Source organism: Trichechus manatus, unplaced genomic scaffold (assembly GCF_000243295.1).
Source record: "Trichechus manatus latirostris isolate Lorelei unplaced genomic scaffold, TriManLat1.0 scaffold00039, whole genome shotgun sequence".
In the NCBI taxonomy this organism is placed as follows: domain Eukaryota; kingdom Metazoa; phylum Chordata; class Mammalia; order Sirenia; family Trichechidae; genus Trichechus; species Trichechus manatus.
Window position 1 is genome coordinate 11860284 of NW_004443975.1, and position 14211 is coordinate 11874494.

Here is a 14211-nt window from a genome sequence, read left to right on the forward strand (position 1 = left end):
CCTCCGGCGCCCCCAGCCGCGCAGGGTCCGCGCCGGGAGAGCGCGCCCCGGCGGCGGGAGGCCGCGCACGAACATAACGGCGCGCCGGGCCGGACCTCACCCAGGATCTCCCGGCGCCGATCGGCGTGCGGCTGGTCGGTGTAGACCCACTCGAAGTCCTCCCGCGAAACGCGGTTCCCCATGGCGGCAGCTTGCGGGCCCGCTCCCGGCTCTCGCTCCGCCCGAGTTCCTCTGGTTTCGGCTCCTGCGAGGCGAACGCTGCAGCTGCTTCCCCGGCTCGTGTCAGCCGGCAGCGAGCGGAGCGGCCGAAGAGGCGGAGCCGGCGCGGCGTCCCGAGGCCCCGCCCCGGCCGTGCGTGACCTGGCGGGTGGCGTGCTGGCGGCGCGCTGGCGGCCTGGGCTCCGGCGGTCGACCGGGTTGGTGAAGCCGCCCCGCTTGGAAGCTCTCAAGCCGGGGGGAAGTCCGCGGCTCGGGGTCGCGGGCTTCTGAGGTCCTGCGACTCGGCCACCAGTCGGGATGCCAAGTTCCTGCAAGTCCGGGCTCCCTCCGAGCTGTCCGTGCCCGGGACCCATGCGTGTGCCCGGGGAAAGGGTGAAAAAGGAAGGAAAGGTGTCAAGTTAGATAAGGCTGCCGATTTAGCGCCTCCGTGGCTGGAGTACTGGGGAAGGCTGGAGCTCGGCCAAGTCACGAGGATCCTTGCTCATTCCAAAAACCAAACCAAACCCACTACCGTCGAGTCGGTTCCGATTCATAGCGACCCTGTAGGACAGAGTAGAACTGTCCCATAGGGTTTCCTAGGCTGTAAATCTTCATGGAAGCCGACTGCCACATCTTTCTCCCGCTGAGCGTCTGGTAGGTTTGAACCCCGACCTTTCCGTTAGCAGCTGAGCACTTTAACCACAGCACCGCCAGGGCTCTTTCCTTGGCTATTGGTAAATGACAACTAGACCAAGTTTTATTTACTTAATTTTAAAAAACAAATAATTCATGTGGGCCATTTTTTGGCGGCCTTTTGGAAATAATAGCTCAGGCTGCGTCTTCCAGGAAAAGAAACTCAGAATGTCTGGCAGTTATAAGCTTATAAGAAAGAAAACACTCGTGTTGAGAAAGGAAGAGATGACATGGTGTTAGCCTGAATTATTCTGGTGTGACCATTTCTCTTACCAGATGGTTGCTCAACCTTGCTTCTCTCTGCAGAAGTCAGCTGAGCCACAACCTCTTCCTGAAAGAGGGGGCATTGTGTTTCAAAATTAATTACCACTTCTCCATCAAGAAAGAAACTTTGACTAAAGTTACAAAAAGAACCGTAATCAGAGATGGAGTGCCACCTAATAGAAGGACTCACCACCACCGGAAAAACCGCTGAATCTGATCAGGTCCCTAGATCTGCTGACTAATATATAGGAAGTAGAACATGTTACTCTATACCAGAGGGATGCAATTAGCAAGATCCCTGAGGGAAACCCTATAGAACAAAAACCTGGGTTCTTTAACAAATAAAAAGCAAGGGGGAAAAAAGGAAAGGAGGTGAAACCTTTAGATTAAAAGAGGCTTAAGAGAGTATATGTTGACTTTGTTTAGATTTTGATTAAAATAATCAGTTTTTTTTTAATGGACATGAGACAATTCAGTTCAAATATCGACTGGATATGTGATGATAATTTTGTTAATTTAAGTATGATAATATGGTTATAGTTTTCCAAAGAGTCCTTTCTCTTAGAATTTCATACAAACAAAAAAACCCCACTAAACTAAAAAATACATAAATTATGGTACATGCAATTAACCATACCGTGTTATACTATGCCACCACCAAAAAAAGGCTGAGAAAGTTCTTATGTGTTGCCATGGAGTCAATTCCGAGTGCAGAGGGAAAGCAGATAGCCAGGCCTGTCTTCCACGGTGCCTCTGGGTGGATTTGAACCACCAGCCTTTCTGCTGGAAGTCAAACGCTTACCCGTTTGCACCACCTGGGGACTCTCTATGACAAAGTTCTTTGTGTATTAATGAATTGATCCCCAAAGTACACTCTGTAAACACACATACATGTTTTCATTAGATGTGCGTAAAATATGTCTAGAATGACACCCAAGAAATGGTGACGTTGTGGGAAAGTAAGTGGGATTCTAGGGGAGAAGGGTTGGGAGGGAATTTTTTTTCATTTAAACCCTTTTGCACCTTTCACATTTGAATTGAATGTGAGTTTAAGAAAAGGAAAAGGATTTGAGTTACAGGATTGTCACGGGGATTGACAAAGATTTTCATTACACATAGGCATCTTCTTAAATTTGGACTTTTAAGAGTTCTTCATCTCTGTTTCCTACTCTTGCCAAGTAATTTGCCTTGAAGCAATCATACCAGTTATTCTGGAAAGACATTACCCAGTCTGTTGAATGCGTTGGTGAATCCCGGTAGTCCTTGATGATGTTAGGAGATTTCAGATGAGGTTATTTTCCGAGGAGGGCTGGATACTTCTGAAGTCAAGGTGTTTTTCCACATAGACTGTTACCTTTCAATTTGTTTGTTTTTGAATGGGCAGTGCATTTTAAAGACCATTTTGATAATGACACAGTTGAGATCTGCTAATAGTATTGAAAGCTATTAGCCTGTGGGTAGCTTTGGCAACTTTAATTCAGAGAAAAGTAATTAACAGGAGACAATCTTTATTCACTTCACATGAACCTTAATCATAATAATAACCTCTGTATCATCTGTTTCTTGACACCAGATAACAAAGACAATTCCTCCCATCAGTAGTTGATTGCCAATAAATATTTTTTCTCACTTTAAAATGTATCACTTAATTAGAAAATTAGGATGTATAGAATCACAATTAAAACAGTCCACAGATTTGTGTATAACTAGACTAACTGAACCGCAGTGCAATGGTTAAGCGCTTTGCTGCTAACCAAAATGTTGGCAGTTTGAGTTCCCCCAGCAGCTCCTTGGGAGAAAGACCTGGCGATCTGCTTCCCATTAAGATTAAAAACCAAACCAAATCCATTGCTATTGAGTTGATTCAGACTCATAGCGACCCTATAGGATGGAGTAGAACTGCCTTATAGGGTTTCCAACGCTGTAAATCTTTACAGAAGCTGACTGCCACATCTTTCTCCCAAGGGGCAGCTGGTGGGTTCGAACTGTCAGCCTTTAGGTTAGCAGCTGAGTGCTTTAACCAGTGCACCACCAAGGCTCCTCTCCATTGAGATTACAGCCTAGAAAATCGTATGAGGCAGTTCTACTCTTGTCACGTGGGGTCGCTGTAAGTTGGACTGGACTCGATGGAACAACAGCAAAGCTAACCTAGTGTGGTCGGGGAGACACTGCGCCTCTCCTGTCCCGTTCGTGCCCCTGCTGGCCTCGCTCAGTGTAACTGGTCCTGCCCTGTCTTGTGTAGCTGGTCCTGCCCTGTCTTGGCGGCATTGTGGGCTCGTATTTACTGTTGGGGTCTCTGGTCCCACATTGGTCTCCAGTTTCAGAGTCCACACACCCATCCTATCTCCTGAGGACGCCAAGTTTCTTCCAGTCCACAGCCTTGTGAACCTCACCCCTTTGGGGGGATGAGATCTCTCAGCCGATTGCCTCATCCACGAGGGGTTGCACAGTGGCTGATGGGTTTGTCCTCAGGTCCAGCCGTTTAGACGCTTACGATTGCTAATCTGCTTAAGTATCATGCTGGAAGCTGGCCTTCCTGGGAGATTTCCAGTCTCTCTGGTTATCCCAAGCAAGCTAGGCCGTCCTGCTTTCTTCCTGTGGGCCTCTCAAATTATCTGGAATGCAGGATTGAGAGAAAAGCAGATTAAAGGAGGAAAATGTATACAGTCATTTCAAAAGAAGCAGAAAGGGCTTGATAAAACCCATAATCATAAGAATTTACAGATAAATTACAGTCATGAGCTGTGTAATGTCTGCTCAGGCAAAGTCCAACCGCATATACCTCCGTGGTTCAATACCAGAGTGTATAGAGGTAGTCAGATTTGTAAAAGCCTGAGGAGTCAGAATGATAGGGATTCATGATTTTTTTTTCTTCAGATATACACTTTCAATTGCTGCAACTACAAGATCTTAAATAGAAGATTTTAGCACTTTATTGATTGAAAGATTTTAAAGAAGACTTAAATAAACGGTGAAATAGACTATGTTCTTAGACTGGAAGACTAAATATCATAAAGATGTCAATTCTCCCCACCCCCACAATTAATCTACAGAGTCAGTGCAATTACAATCAAAATTCCAGATGGGTTTTTGGTGGAACTTAATATGCTGAGTTTAAAATTTATAAAGAAGAGTAAAAGGATCAAGAATAATGAAGACACAGCTACAGAAGAACAAGGTAAGGAAACTTCACCAAATATTAAGAATTAAGGCGCCCTGGTGACACAGTGTTTAAGTTCACAGCTGCTAACCGAAACATCAGCGGTTTGAACCCACCAGCCACTCTTCAGGAGAAAGATGTGGCAGTTTGCTTCTGTAAAGATTATAGCCTTGGAACCCTTATGGAGCAGTTCCACTCTGTCCTATAGGGTCACTATGAGTCAAAATCGACTTGATGGCAATGAGTTTGGTTTTTTTGGTTTTGGTTGTTGTTATGGATTGAATTATGTCCCCCCAAAATGTGTGTTGTAAATCCTAACCTCTAAGTTTGTGGTTATAATCCCTTTGGGAATGGGTTATCTTTGTTATGTTAATGAGACAGGATTAGGTGGAGTGTATCTTGAGTCAATCTGTTTTGAGATATAAAACAGATTAAACAAGCAAGAGAAAGAAGCAGAGATAGGGGAAGAGAGATGCCAAGCCACGTGAAGATCTCCAAGGAACCAGGAGGCAGAAGCTGAAGAGACAAAGACCTTCCTCCAGAGCTGACAGAGAAAGCCTTCCCCTAGAGCCGGCGCTCTGAATTTGGACGTCTAGCCTCGTAAATTGTGAGAAAATAAAATTCTGTTTGTTAAAGTCATCCACTTGTGGTATTTCTGTTATAGAGCACTAGATAACTAAGGCAGTTATAATATATAAATAAGATAGCTGCCATCAAGTCAACTCCGACTCATGGTGACCTTACGTACAACAGAACGAAGCATTACTTGGTCCTGTGCCATATTCACGATCACTGTATGCTCTAGTCCATTGTTGTGGCCACTGTGCATTTTGAGTGCCATCCAACCTAGGGGGTTTATCTTCCAGCACTATATTGGACCATATTACATTGTGAGACATAGCTTTTATTGGCTAATTTTTGGAAATAGATCGATCACCAGGCCTGCCTTCCTCTCTGTCCTAGTCTGGAAGGTCTGTTGAAACATGTCCACTATGGGTCACCCTGCTGGTATTTGAAATACTAGTGACATTAACTTCCAGCATCATTGAAATACACCATCCACCACAGTACCACAAACAGACAGGTGGGTAGTCACTGAATTTAAGAATTGTTCATTTAAAGATACCATAAAGGAGAGTGGAAAGACAGACTATAAACTGAGAAAACACATTTCCAACTCATACAATCAACCAAAGATGAGTACTTAATATATATGAAGAACTCTGAAGAATTGATAAGAAAAAAGGAGGGGGGACCAATGTGTCCATGAGCAAAATAAATAAATCAGAATTTAACCCAAGAGGCCTAACCAGAAAAACAGACATGATTTCAAGTATTACAATAGAGGGAATTTAATGTAGGTCACTGTTTACGTGGGTTAAGGAGGAACTGCGAGGCAAGCAGTAGACAGTGACGTAACCCAGTGGATAGCAAGGTGGGAAGCCACTCACATTTCTTCAGCTGGCAGGACAAAGGTGGGAGGAAGTGTTTACGGGAAACCAGGAGCCAGCATTACCCAATGCAAGTTGGAGCACTGTGGGCCTGTCTGGCCGGAGCTGGGAGCACAGCCACAGCAGGCAAAGCCCAGGGTGGACAAGGGAGGGGAGAAGTCTCTGGCTTCCCCCTTCCTTCTGCTCTCTAGTGTCCTCCCTTTAGCCAAACTGCGGTCAGAATCAGGAGGAAAGGCAGGTCAGAGGGAAAGAGAGCTCCGAAACCATCTCACAAAAAAACCCGACTTTGTTTAGAACTGACTGGGGGGAGTTGTAGGTCCCCGGGAGGCGCAAGCTGTTTGTGCACAACTACTAACCTAAAGGTTGGTGGTTTGAACCCACCCAGTGGCGCCGTGGAAGAAAGTCCTGGTGATTTGCTTACATAAAGAATGTGTCGTGTGTTGTCGAGTCAATTCTGACTTATAGCGACCCTATATGACGGAGTAGAACTGCCCCGTAGAGTTTCTTAAGCTGAAATCTTTACGGGAGGAGATGGCCAGGTCCTTTCTGTCACAGAGCAGCTGACCCTTCCGTTAGCCCCCTGAGCGCTGAACCATTGTGCCAACAGGGCTCTTTCTGTAAAGATTACACTGAAGAAAACCCTATGGAGCACAGTTCTACTTTGTAACACGTGGGGTCGCCAGGAGTCAGAATCAACTCTACGGCAAAGGTTTTTTTTTGTTTGTTTGTTTGTTTTTGGTGGGGAAATTGAAGGCTAAGGGCACTCTCAAAAACCAAGGAAGAGTGTCGCTATGAGTCTGAATTGACTGATGGCAACAGGTTTGGTTTTTGGTTTTTGGAATTAGGAGGAAGCTGGTAGCTCCAGACGTAGGATCCTGGGAAACGCAGCCTACCCAGGTCAGCCCCTCTACAGTGCAGTGCAGGGAAAAGGAATGGATCTGAGGGTAAGCAGGCATGGACGGGCACAAATGGCCCATGATGGCATGAAAAAATGTCCAATCTTATTAGCTATCAGGGACATGCATATAAAATCTGCAATCAGATACTATTTCATAATCAGAATAGGCAAATGTATAGAGAACAAGGTTTATTAGTGGTTACCAGGGGCGGGAAAGAGAGGGAGTAGGGAGCCATTGTTTGGGAAGCAGTGGGTTTCTGTTTATGGCAGTGGGACATTTGGCATTGATTAAGGGTAATGATTACACAACATGATTAATGTAATTGATATCATTAAATTGTACACCTGAAAAATCTTGAATTGCCAAGTGTTGTTATATATATTTTTACAAGAATTTTAAAAAAGATACTGTCTTAGTTATCCAGTGCTGCTATAATGGAAAAATCCATGAGTGGATGGCTTTAACAAAGGGAAATTTAGTCTCTCACAGTCTAGGAGGCTAGAAGTCCGAATTCAAGGTGCCAGCTCCAGGAGAAGGTTTTCTCTCTCTGTAGGCTCTGGGGGAAGGTCCTTGTCATCAATCTTCCCCTGGACTAGGAGCTTCTTGTCCCAGGGACTCCGGGTCCAAAGGACACGCTGTACTCCTGGTGCTGCTTTCTTGGTGGTATGAGGTCCCCACGTCTCTCTGCCTACTTCTCTCTTCTATATCCCAAAATAGATTGACTCAAGACATAGTCTAATCCTGTAGATTGAGTCCTGCCTCATTAACTTAACTGCCTCCAGTTCTGCCTCATTAACATCATAAACGTAGGATTTACAACACTTAGAAAAATCACATCAGATGACAAAATGATGGACAATCATACAACACTGGAAATCACAGCCTAGCCAAGATGACACACATTTTGAGGGAACACAGTTCAATCCGTAACAGATACTATTTCCAAAGCTCTGACTTCTGGAAAGGTGGTGTGAAGAGTACTATGGACCCGCTCCCCAGCGAAGCAACTGTAAAACCAAACCAAACCAAACCCATTGCCATTGAGTTGATTCCGACTCACAGTGACCCTACAGGACAGAGTAGAACTGCCCCATAGGGTTTCCAAGGAGTGGCTGGTGGATTCAAACTGCCAACCTTTTGCTTAGCAGCCGAGCTCTTGACCACTCTGCCACCAGGGTGAAGCAATTATAACTAGTAAAAATTATTTTAAAAAACCCAACTATTTAAAGTCTCTGGAAATTGTCTTAAGAATATAGGGCAAATGAATAAATATTTATTCGAGAAGACCTACTAAACCTCAGTAAGAAGAGCAAGCATCTATGGCACTTGAGCCATGAGCTGCTTCTCTCCGTCCCCCCAGCTCAGCACGATTGAAGCTCCACTCTAGGCATGTGTGGACAAGAAAACAAGACTCCTTCTACCCCCAGCTCCCAATCAAGGGCTATGGTATCTCCCCATCAGCTGCTAGCATTTCTCACTGCCCTCCCCAGCTCCATGTTGCAAAGGCTAAATTCCAGGCAAGTGTAGCTGAGAGGTGCAGGGTTCCATTCCTCCACCCAACCCCGACTCACAGGGTGGAGGTTGACACCAAGTGCGGCAGGCCAAGAACACTATGCCAGGTGCAGTTGGTCAAGAATATTTGGGCCCCAATTGCCGTCACCCCAACTTGCTAGCAGACCAGAGGTTCCACACTAGGAAAGCTAAGCTGAGAAGACCAGAGGTGGTCACTTCTGCTCAATGGCCTGCCCGTAAAGCAGGGGCGTCTCTCAGAGGGAAGCAGGCCTCTGTCCTTGCCCCCGACTCTGGAGCAATGGCTCAGAAATTGTGGCAGGGGAGAGGCACATCATAAGAACAGAAAGGTCCAAAGCACTTTCCCTAAAAAAACTGGTTTTGTTTAGAACAGAGTCACGGCGAGGGAGATTCAAGCCTAAGCGCACTTTCAAAAACAATGGAAATTTTGGTGGTAAGCCTTTGGGAGAAAGCCAGTAGCTCCATGAGAGCAACTAGATAAACCAGTTTACCACAGAAAACCAGGGAGAGACAACTAAGAACCGCCCTTCTGGGGTCAAAACAAACCTGAAAGACTGGTCTCAAAAATCCCTGAAGTGGCCCAAATGTCCCTCAACAGATAAATAAACAAAATGTGGTACCTACAGACAATGGAATAGTACTCAGCCATAAAGAGGAATGAAGTCCTGATAATGGATGAACCTTGAAAACATAATGCCAAGTGAAATAAGTCAGTCACAGAAACATGCATGTCGTATGATCCCTGTGAAAATGGCGTGGCAGAGGTGTCTGACCTCCTCTAACTTCACGAGGGGCAGAGAGAATCACTGTCAGCATCAGCCCAAAGATGATTGCTACGAGGTGGAGTTCAGACGTACCTCCTCTCTGCAACCTTTTTACCAATTCTGACGCAGCCGTCCCTCCCATGGCACTGTCTACTTCTCTGCTGGGTTTAGTAATTTGTTGCAATGGCCACACAGAACTCACAAACTGTACTTACAGTTACGGGGTTTATTAGGGAAGTCACAGGTTACAATTCAGGATACAGTTCTTTGGATCAGAACAGCCTGTTCTCAGCTGTGCCCGCAGGCAGGCCTCTCTCTGGCCCTTGGCCCCTTGGCTCCTTGGTCCAGCCTCTGCTCTGCTCAGGCAAGTGTTACAAAGGTCTTTAGCTCTGCTAATAAGTGCCTGGAGGCACTGCACTCCACCAGTAAGCCTGAAGGCACTCAGCTGTCTTGTTCTGTGGGTCTGCAAGCTGAGCTCTGCTGACAAACGCCCAGAGACACCCTACTCTGCCAGGAAGCCACCTGCCAAAAGGCTTTCAGCTCTCTTGTTCCGTGGGCCGGGAAGCCCACCGCACTGTCTCCTGCTGGTCTCCTGGTTCTGCTGCTGCTGGTTGTCTGTCATGCTTCCTGCCACTTCTCGCCATCTTGCACCATATGCAGTGTTACAGCTCTCTGTCTCCTGGGTCTAGAAAGTTCTCAGAACGGGGATCCTGGGTCCGAAGGATGCACTCCACTCCTAGCTCTTCTTTCTTGGTGGTAGTGAGGTCTGCCCATCCACCACTGGGATGGGTCTTTTTAAGCCTAGCAGGATGGCAAAATGATCAATACCCTTATTAGGGTTTGATACACCTTATTTGCATGGTCCCACCCTCAGAGGGGTTCCATGTACCTTATTTGCATGATCCCACCCCCACAAGGGTACCTTACACCTTATTTGCATTATTAGCAAACTGTCCAATCTCCTTGGTGGGCCACAAGCACCTTATTTGCATAGTCCCACCCAATCACTTGGTGGGAGTTACAAGACCATGGCTAGAAAGGCCATATAAAAGTGATTCATTGCACTGCAATCCCACTTATATGAAATATCTAGAATAGGTAAATGTATGGAGTTCAAAGTTTATTAGCAGTTACCAGGGATGGGCGAGAGGGAGGGGAAAAGGGGACACTGAGCTTCTGTTAAGGGTGATGGAAAATTTTGGAAACAGGTAATGGTAATGGTTGAATAACAGGATAAACATAATTAATGTCAGAGAATTGCACACGTGAAGAATGTTGAAATGGCAAATGTTTTATTACATATTTACTATAATTAAAAAAAACAAACAACTTACCCCTTAAAAGGAGCCCAAATTTAATTGGACCAGATTATTGAGACATTTAAGAGTCCCTGGAGACAGAGAGGGCCATGCAAACTGGAGACTTCATCAGCCTGAGACCATAAGAACTGGATGGTGCCTGGCTACCACCAATGGCCGCCCTGACAGGGAACATAACAGAGAGTCCCTGATGGAGCAGGAGAAAAGTGGGGTGCAGAACTCAAATTCTAGTGAAAAGACTAGACTTAATGGTCTGACTGAGACTGGAGGGACCCTAGAAGACATGGCCCCCGGATTCTCTGTTAGCCCCAAATTAAAACCATTCCCGAAGCCAACTCTTCAGACAAAGATTGGACTGAAGTGTAAGACATAAAATGCTACTTGTGAAGAGTGTGCTTCTTAGCTCAAGTAGATGAGAAGGCAGAAAGGGACAGGAGCTGTTTGAATGGACATGGGAAATCCAGGGTGGAAAGGAGGAGTGTGCTGTCACAGTATGAGGAGTGCAACTAGGGTCACAAAGCAGTCTGTGTATCAAGTTTTGTATGAGAAACTAACTTGAACTGTAAACTTTCATTTAAAGCACATAAAAAAACAAACAAACAATGCTTAAAGGGGAACATAGCTGTAAATGCCTATATTTAAAAAAAAAGATATCAAATCAGTAACCTAATCTTCCACCTTAAGACTCTGAAAAAAGAAAAGCAAGCTAAAATGAAAGTATGCAGAAGAGAAAAAAAAAGCTTAGCATGGAAATTAATGAAATAGGAAAAAAAATAGAGACGATGAAACCAAAAGTGGGTTCTTTGAACCGTATATCAGATAAGGGTTTAATATCCAGAATATATAAAGTACTCTTACAATTTAACAACAAAAAGACAAACAACCCAGTCGAAAATGGGCAAAGGACTTGAATAGACATTTCACCAAAGGTATCAAATGGCCAAAAGTACATGAAAAGATGCTCAAGGTCATCAGTCATTAGGGAAACAGAAACTAAAACCACAATGAGATAACATTTCACCCCTTCCAGGGCATCTGTTGTTGTTGTTGTTCGGTGCCGTCAAGTCAGTTTTGATTCATAGCAACCCTATCTATGTATCACGGAACGAAACACTGCCCGGTCCTGTGCCGTGCTCACAATCGTTGTTGTGCTTGAGCCCATGTTGCAGTCACTGTGTTAATCCATCTTGTTGAGGGCCTTCCTGTTTTTCACTGACCCCCTACTTTACCAAGCATGATGTACTTCTCCAGGGACTGATCCCTCCTGACAACATGTCCAAAGTATATAAGACGTAGTCTTGCCATCCTTGCTTCTAAGCAGTATTCTGGTTGTACTTCTTCCAAGACAGATTTGTTCATTCTTTTAGCAGCCCATGGTATTTTCAATATTCTTTGCCAACACCACAATTCAAAGGCGACAGTTATTCTTCGGTCGTCCTTATTCATTGACCACCTTTCGCATGCATATGATGTGATTGAAAATACCATGGCTTGGGTCAGGCACACCTCAGTCTTCATGGTGATATCTTTGCTTTCCAACACTTTAAAGAGGTCTTTTGCAGCAGATGTGCCCATGACTGCTGCTTCCATGGGTGTTGATTGTGGATCCAAGTAAAATGAAATCCTTGACGACTTCAATCTTTTCTCCATATATCATGAAGTTGCTTATTGGTCCAGTTGTGAGGATTTTTGTTTTCTTTATGTTGAGGTGTAATCCATATTGAAGACTGTGCTCTTTGATCTTCATCAGTAAGTGCTCCAAGTCCTCTTCACTTATAGCAAGCAAGTTTTTGTCATCTGCATAATGCAGGTTATTAATGAGTCTTCCTCCAATCCTGATGCCCCATTCTTCTTCATTTAGTCCAGCTTCTCGGATTATTTGCTCAGCAGACAGATTGAATAAGTATGGTGAAAGGATACAACCCTGATGCACACCTTTCCTGACTTTAAAGCATGCAGTATCCCCTTGTTCTATCTGAACAACTGCCTCTTGATCTGTGTACAGGTTCCTCATGAGCACAATTCCCACTCTTCACAATGTTATTCATAATTTATTATGATCCACACAGTCAAATGCCTTAGCATAGTCAATAAAACATGGGTAAACATCTTTCAGGTATTCTCTGCCCTCAGCTGGGATCCATCTGACATCAGCAGTGATATCCCTGGTTCCCCATCCTCTTTTGAATCCGGCCTGAATTTCTGGCAGTTCCCTATTGACATACTGCTGCAACCACTTTTGAATGATCTTCAGCAAAATTTTACTTGCGTGTGATATTAATGATATTGTTCAATAATTTCCACATTCAGTTGAATCGCCTTTCTTGGGAATAGGCATAAATATGGATCTCTCCAGTCTGTTGGCCAGGTAGCTGTCTTCCAAATTTCTTGGCATAGACAAGTGAGCACTTCCTGTGCTGCTTCCGTTTGTTGAAACATCTCAACTGATATTCTGTCAATTCCTGGAGGCTTGTTTTTTGCCAATGCTTTCAGCGCAGCTTGGACTTCTTCCTCCAGTACCATCGGTTCTTGATCATGTGCTACCTCTTGAAATGGTTGAACGTCGACCAATTCTTTTTGGTACAGCGACTTTGTGTATTCCTTATATCTTCTTTTGATGCTTCCTGCGTCTTTTAATATTTTCCCCATAGAATCCTTTAATATTGCAGCTCAAGGCTTGAATTTTTTTTCTTTTGTTCTTTCAGCTTGAGAAATTCGGAGCGTATTCCTCCCTTTTGGTTTTCTAACTCCACGTCTTTGCACATGTCATTATAATACTTTACTTTGTCTTCTCGAGCCGCCCTTTGAAATCTTCTGTTTGGCTCTTTTATTTCATCATTTCTTCCATTCGCTTTAGCTATTCTGCATTCAAGAGCAACTTTCAGAGTCTCTTCTGGCATCCATTTTTGTCTTTTCTTTCTTTTTAATGACCTCTTGCTTTCTTCATGTATGTTGTCCTTGATGTCATTCCACAACTCGTCTGGTCTTCAGTCATTAGTGTTCAACAAGTCAAATCTCTTCTTTAGATGATCTCTAAATTCAGGTGGGATATACTCGAGGTCGTACTTTGGCTCTCGTGGATTTGTTTTAATTTTCTTTATCTTCAACTTAAATTTGCATATGATTAGTTGATGGTCTGTTCTGTAGTCAGCCCCTGGTCTTGTTCTGACTGATGATACTGAGCTTTTCCATCGTCTCTTTCCACAGTCGACTTGATTTCTGTGTTTTCCATCTGGTAAGGTCTATGTATATAGTCGCTGTTTATGTTGTTGAAAAACGTATTTACAAGGAATATGTCATTGGTCTTGCAAAATTCTATCATGTGATCTCCCGCATTGTTTCTATCACGAAGGCCGTATTTTCCAATTACTGATCCTTCTTGTTTCCAACTTTCTCATTCCAATCACCAGTAATTAGCAATGCATCCTGATTGCACGTTTGATCAATTTCAGAATGCAGAAGCTGGTAAAAATCTTCAATTTCCTTTTCCTGGCATTAGTGGTTGGTGCATAAATTTGAATAATAGTCGTATTAACTGGTCTTCTTCATAGGCATATGGATATTATCCTATCACTGATAACATTGTACTTCAGGATAGCTCTTAAAATATTCTTTTTTACAATGAATGCAACGCCATTCCTCTTCAATTTGTCATTCCTGCCATAATAAACCATATGCACTGTTCAAATCCTAATTCAATTTTAAATCTTAAGTCAGTTATTAACATCCGTTAATAATTGGGACATGGAATGTAGGAAGTATGAATCTAGGAAAATTGGAAATTGTCAAAAATGAAATGGAAAGCATAAACATTGATATCCTAGGCATTAGTGAGCTGAAATGGACTAGTATTGACCATTTTGAATTGGACAATCATATGGTCTACGACCTTTTCCTTTGCTTATAGTATCCCCATGCTCTTGTGCCCTCCAA

The 14211-nt window shown here is 44.1% G+C and overlaps 1 protein-coding gene and 1 long non-coding RNA gene across 3 annotated transcripts in view; one reads left to right on the forward strand and one right to left on the reverse strand.

Annotated features, from left to right (window-relative positions):
- Positions 1–280, reverse strand: part of DEGS1 (delta 4-desaturase, sphingolipid 1) — a 12792-nt gene extending 12512 nt beyond the window's left edge. The window contains exon 1 of one of the 2 annotated variants that reach the window (XM_004375901.2): positions 101–280. In XM_004375901.2, coding sequence (XP_004375958.1) covers positions 101–182 — 82 coding nt within the window. In that variant the 5' untranslated portion in view covers positions 183–280. The remainder of the gene's footprint in view (positions 1–100) is intronic. The other variant, XM_023730947.1, reaches the window with a different exon arrangement.
- A 562-nt stretch (positions 281–842) lies between these two features.
- Positions 843–4191, forward strand: LOC111820473 (uncharacterized). Its single transcript, XR_002824015.1, has 2 exons — positions 843–1376; positions 4033–4191. It is a non-coding gene; the product is annotated as an uncharacterized LOC111820473 (long non-coding RNA).
- The last annotated feature ends 10020 nt before the right edge of the window (positions 4192–14211 follow it).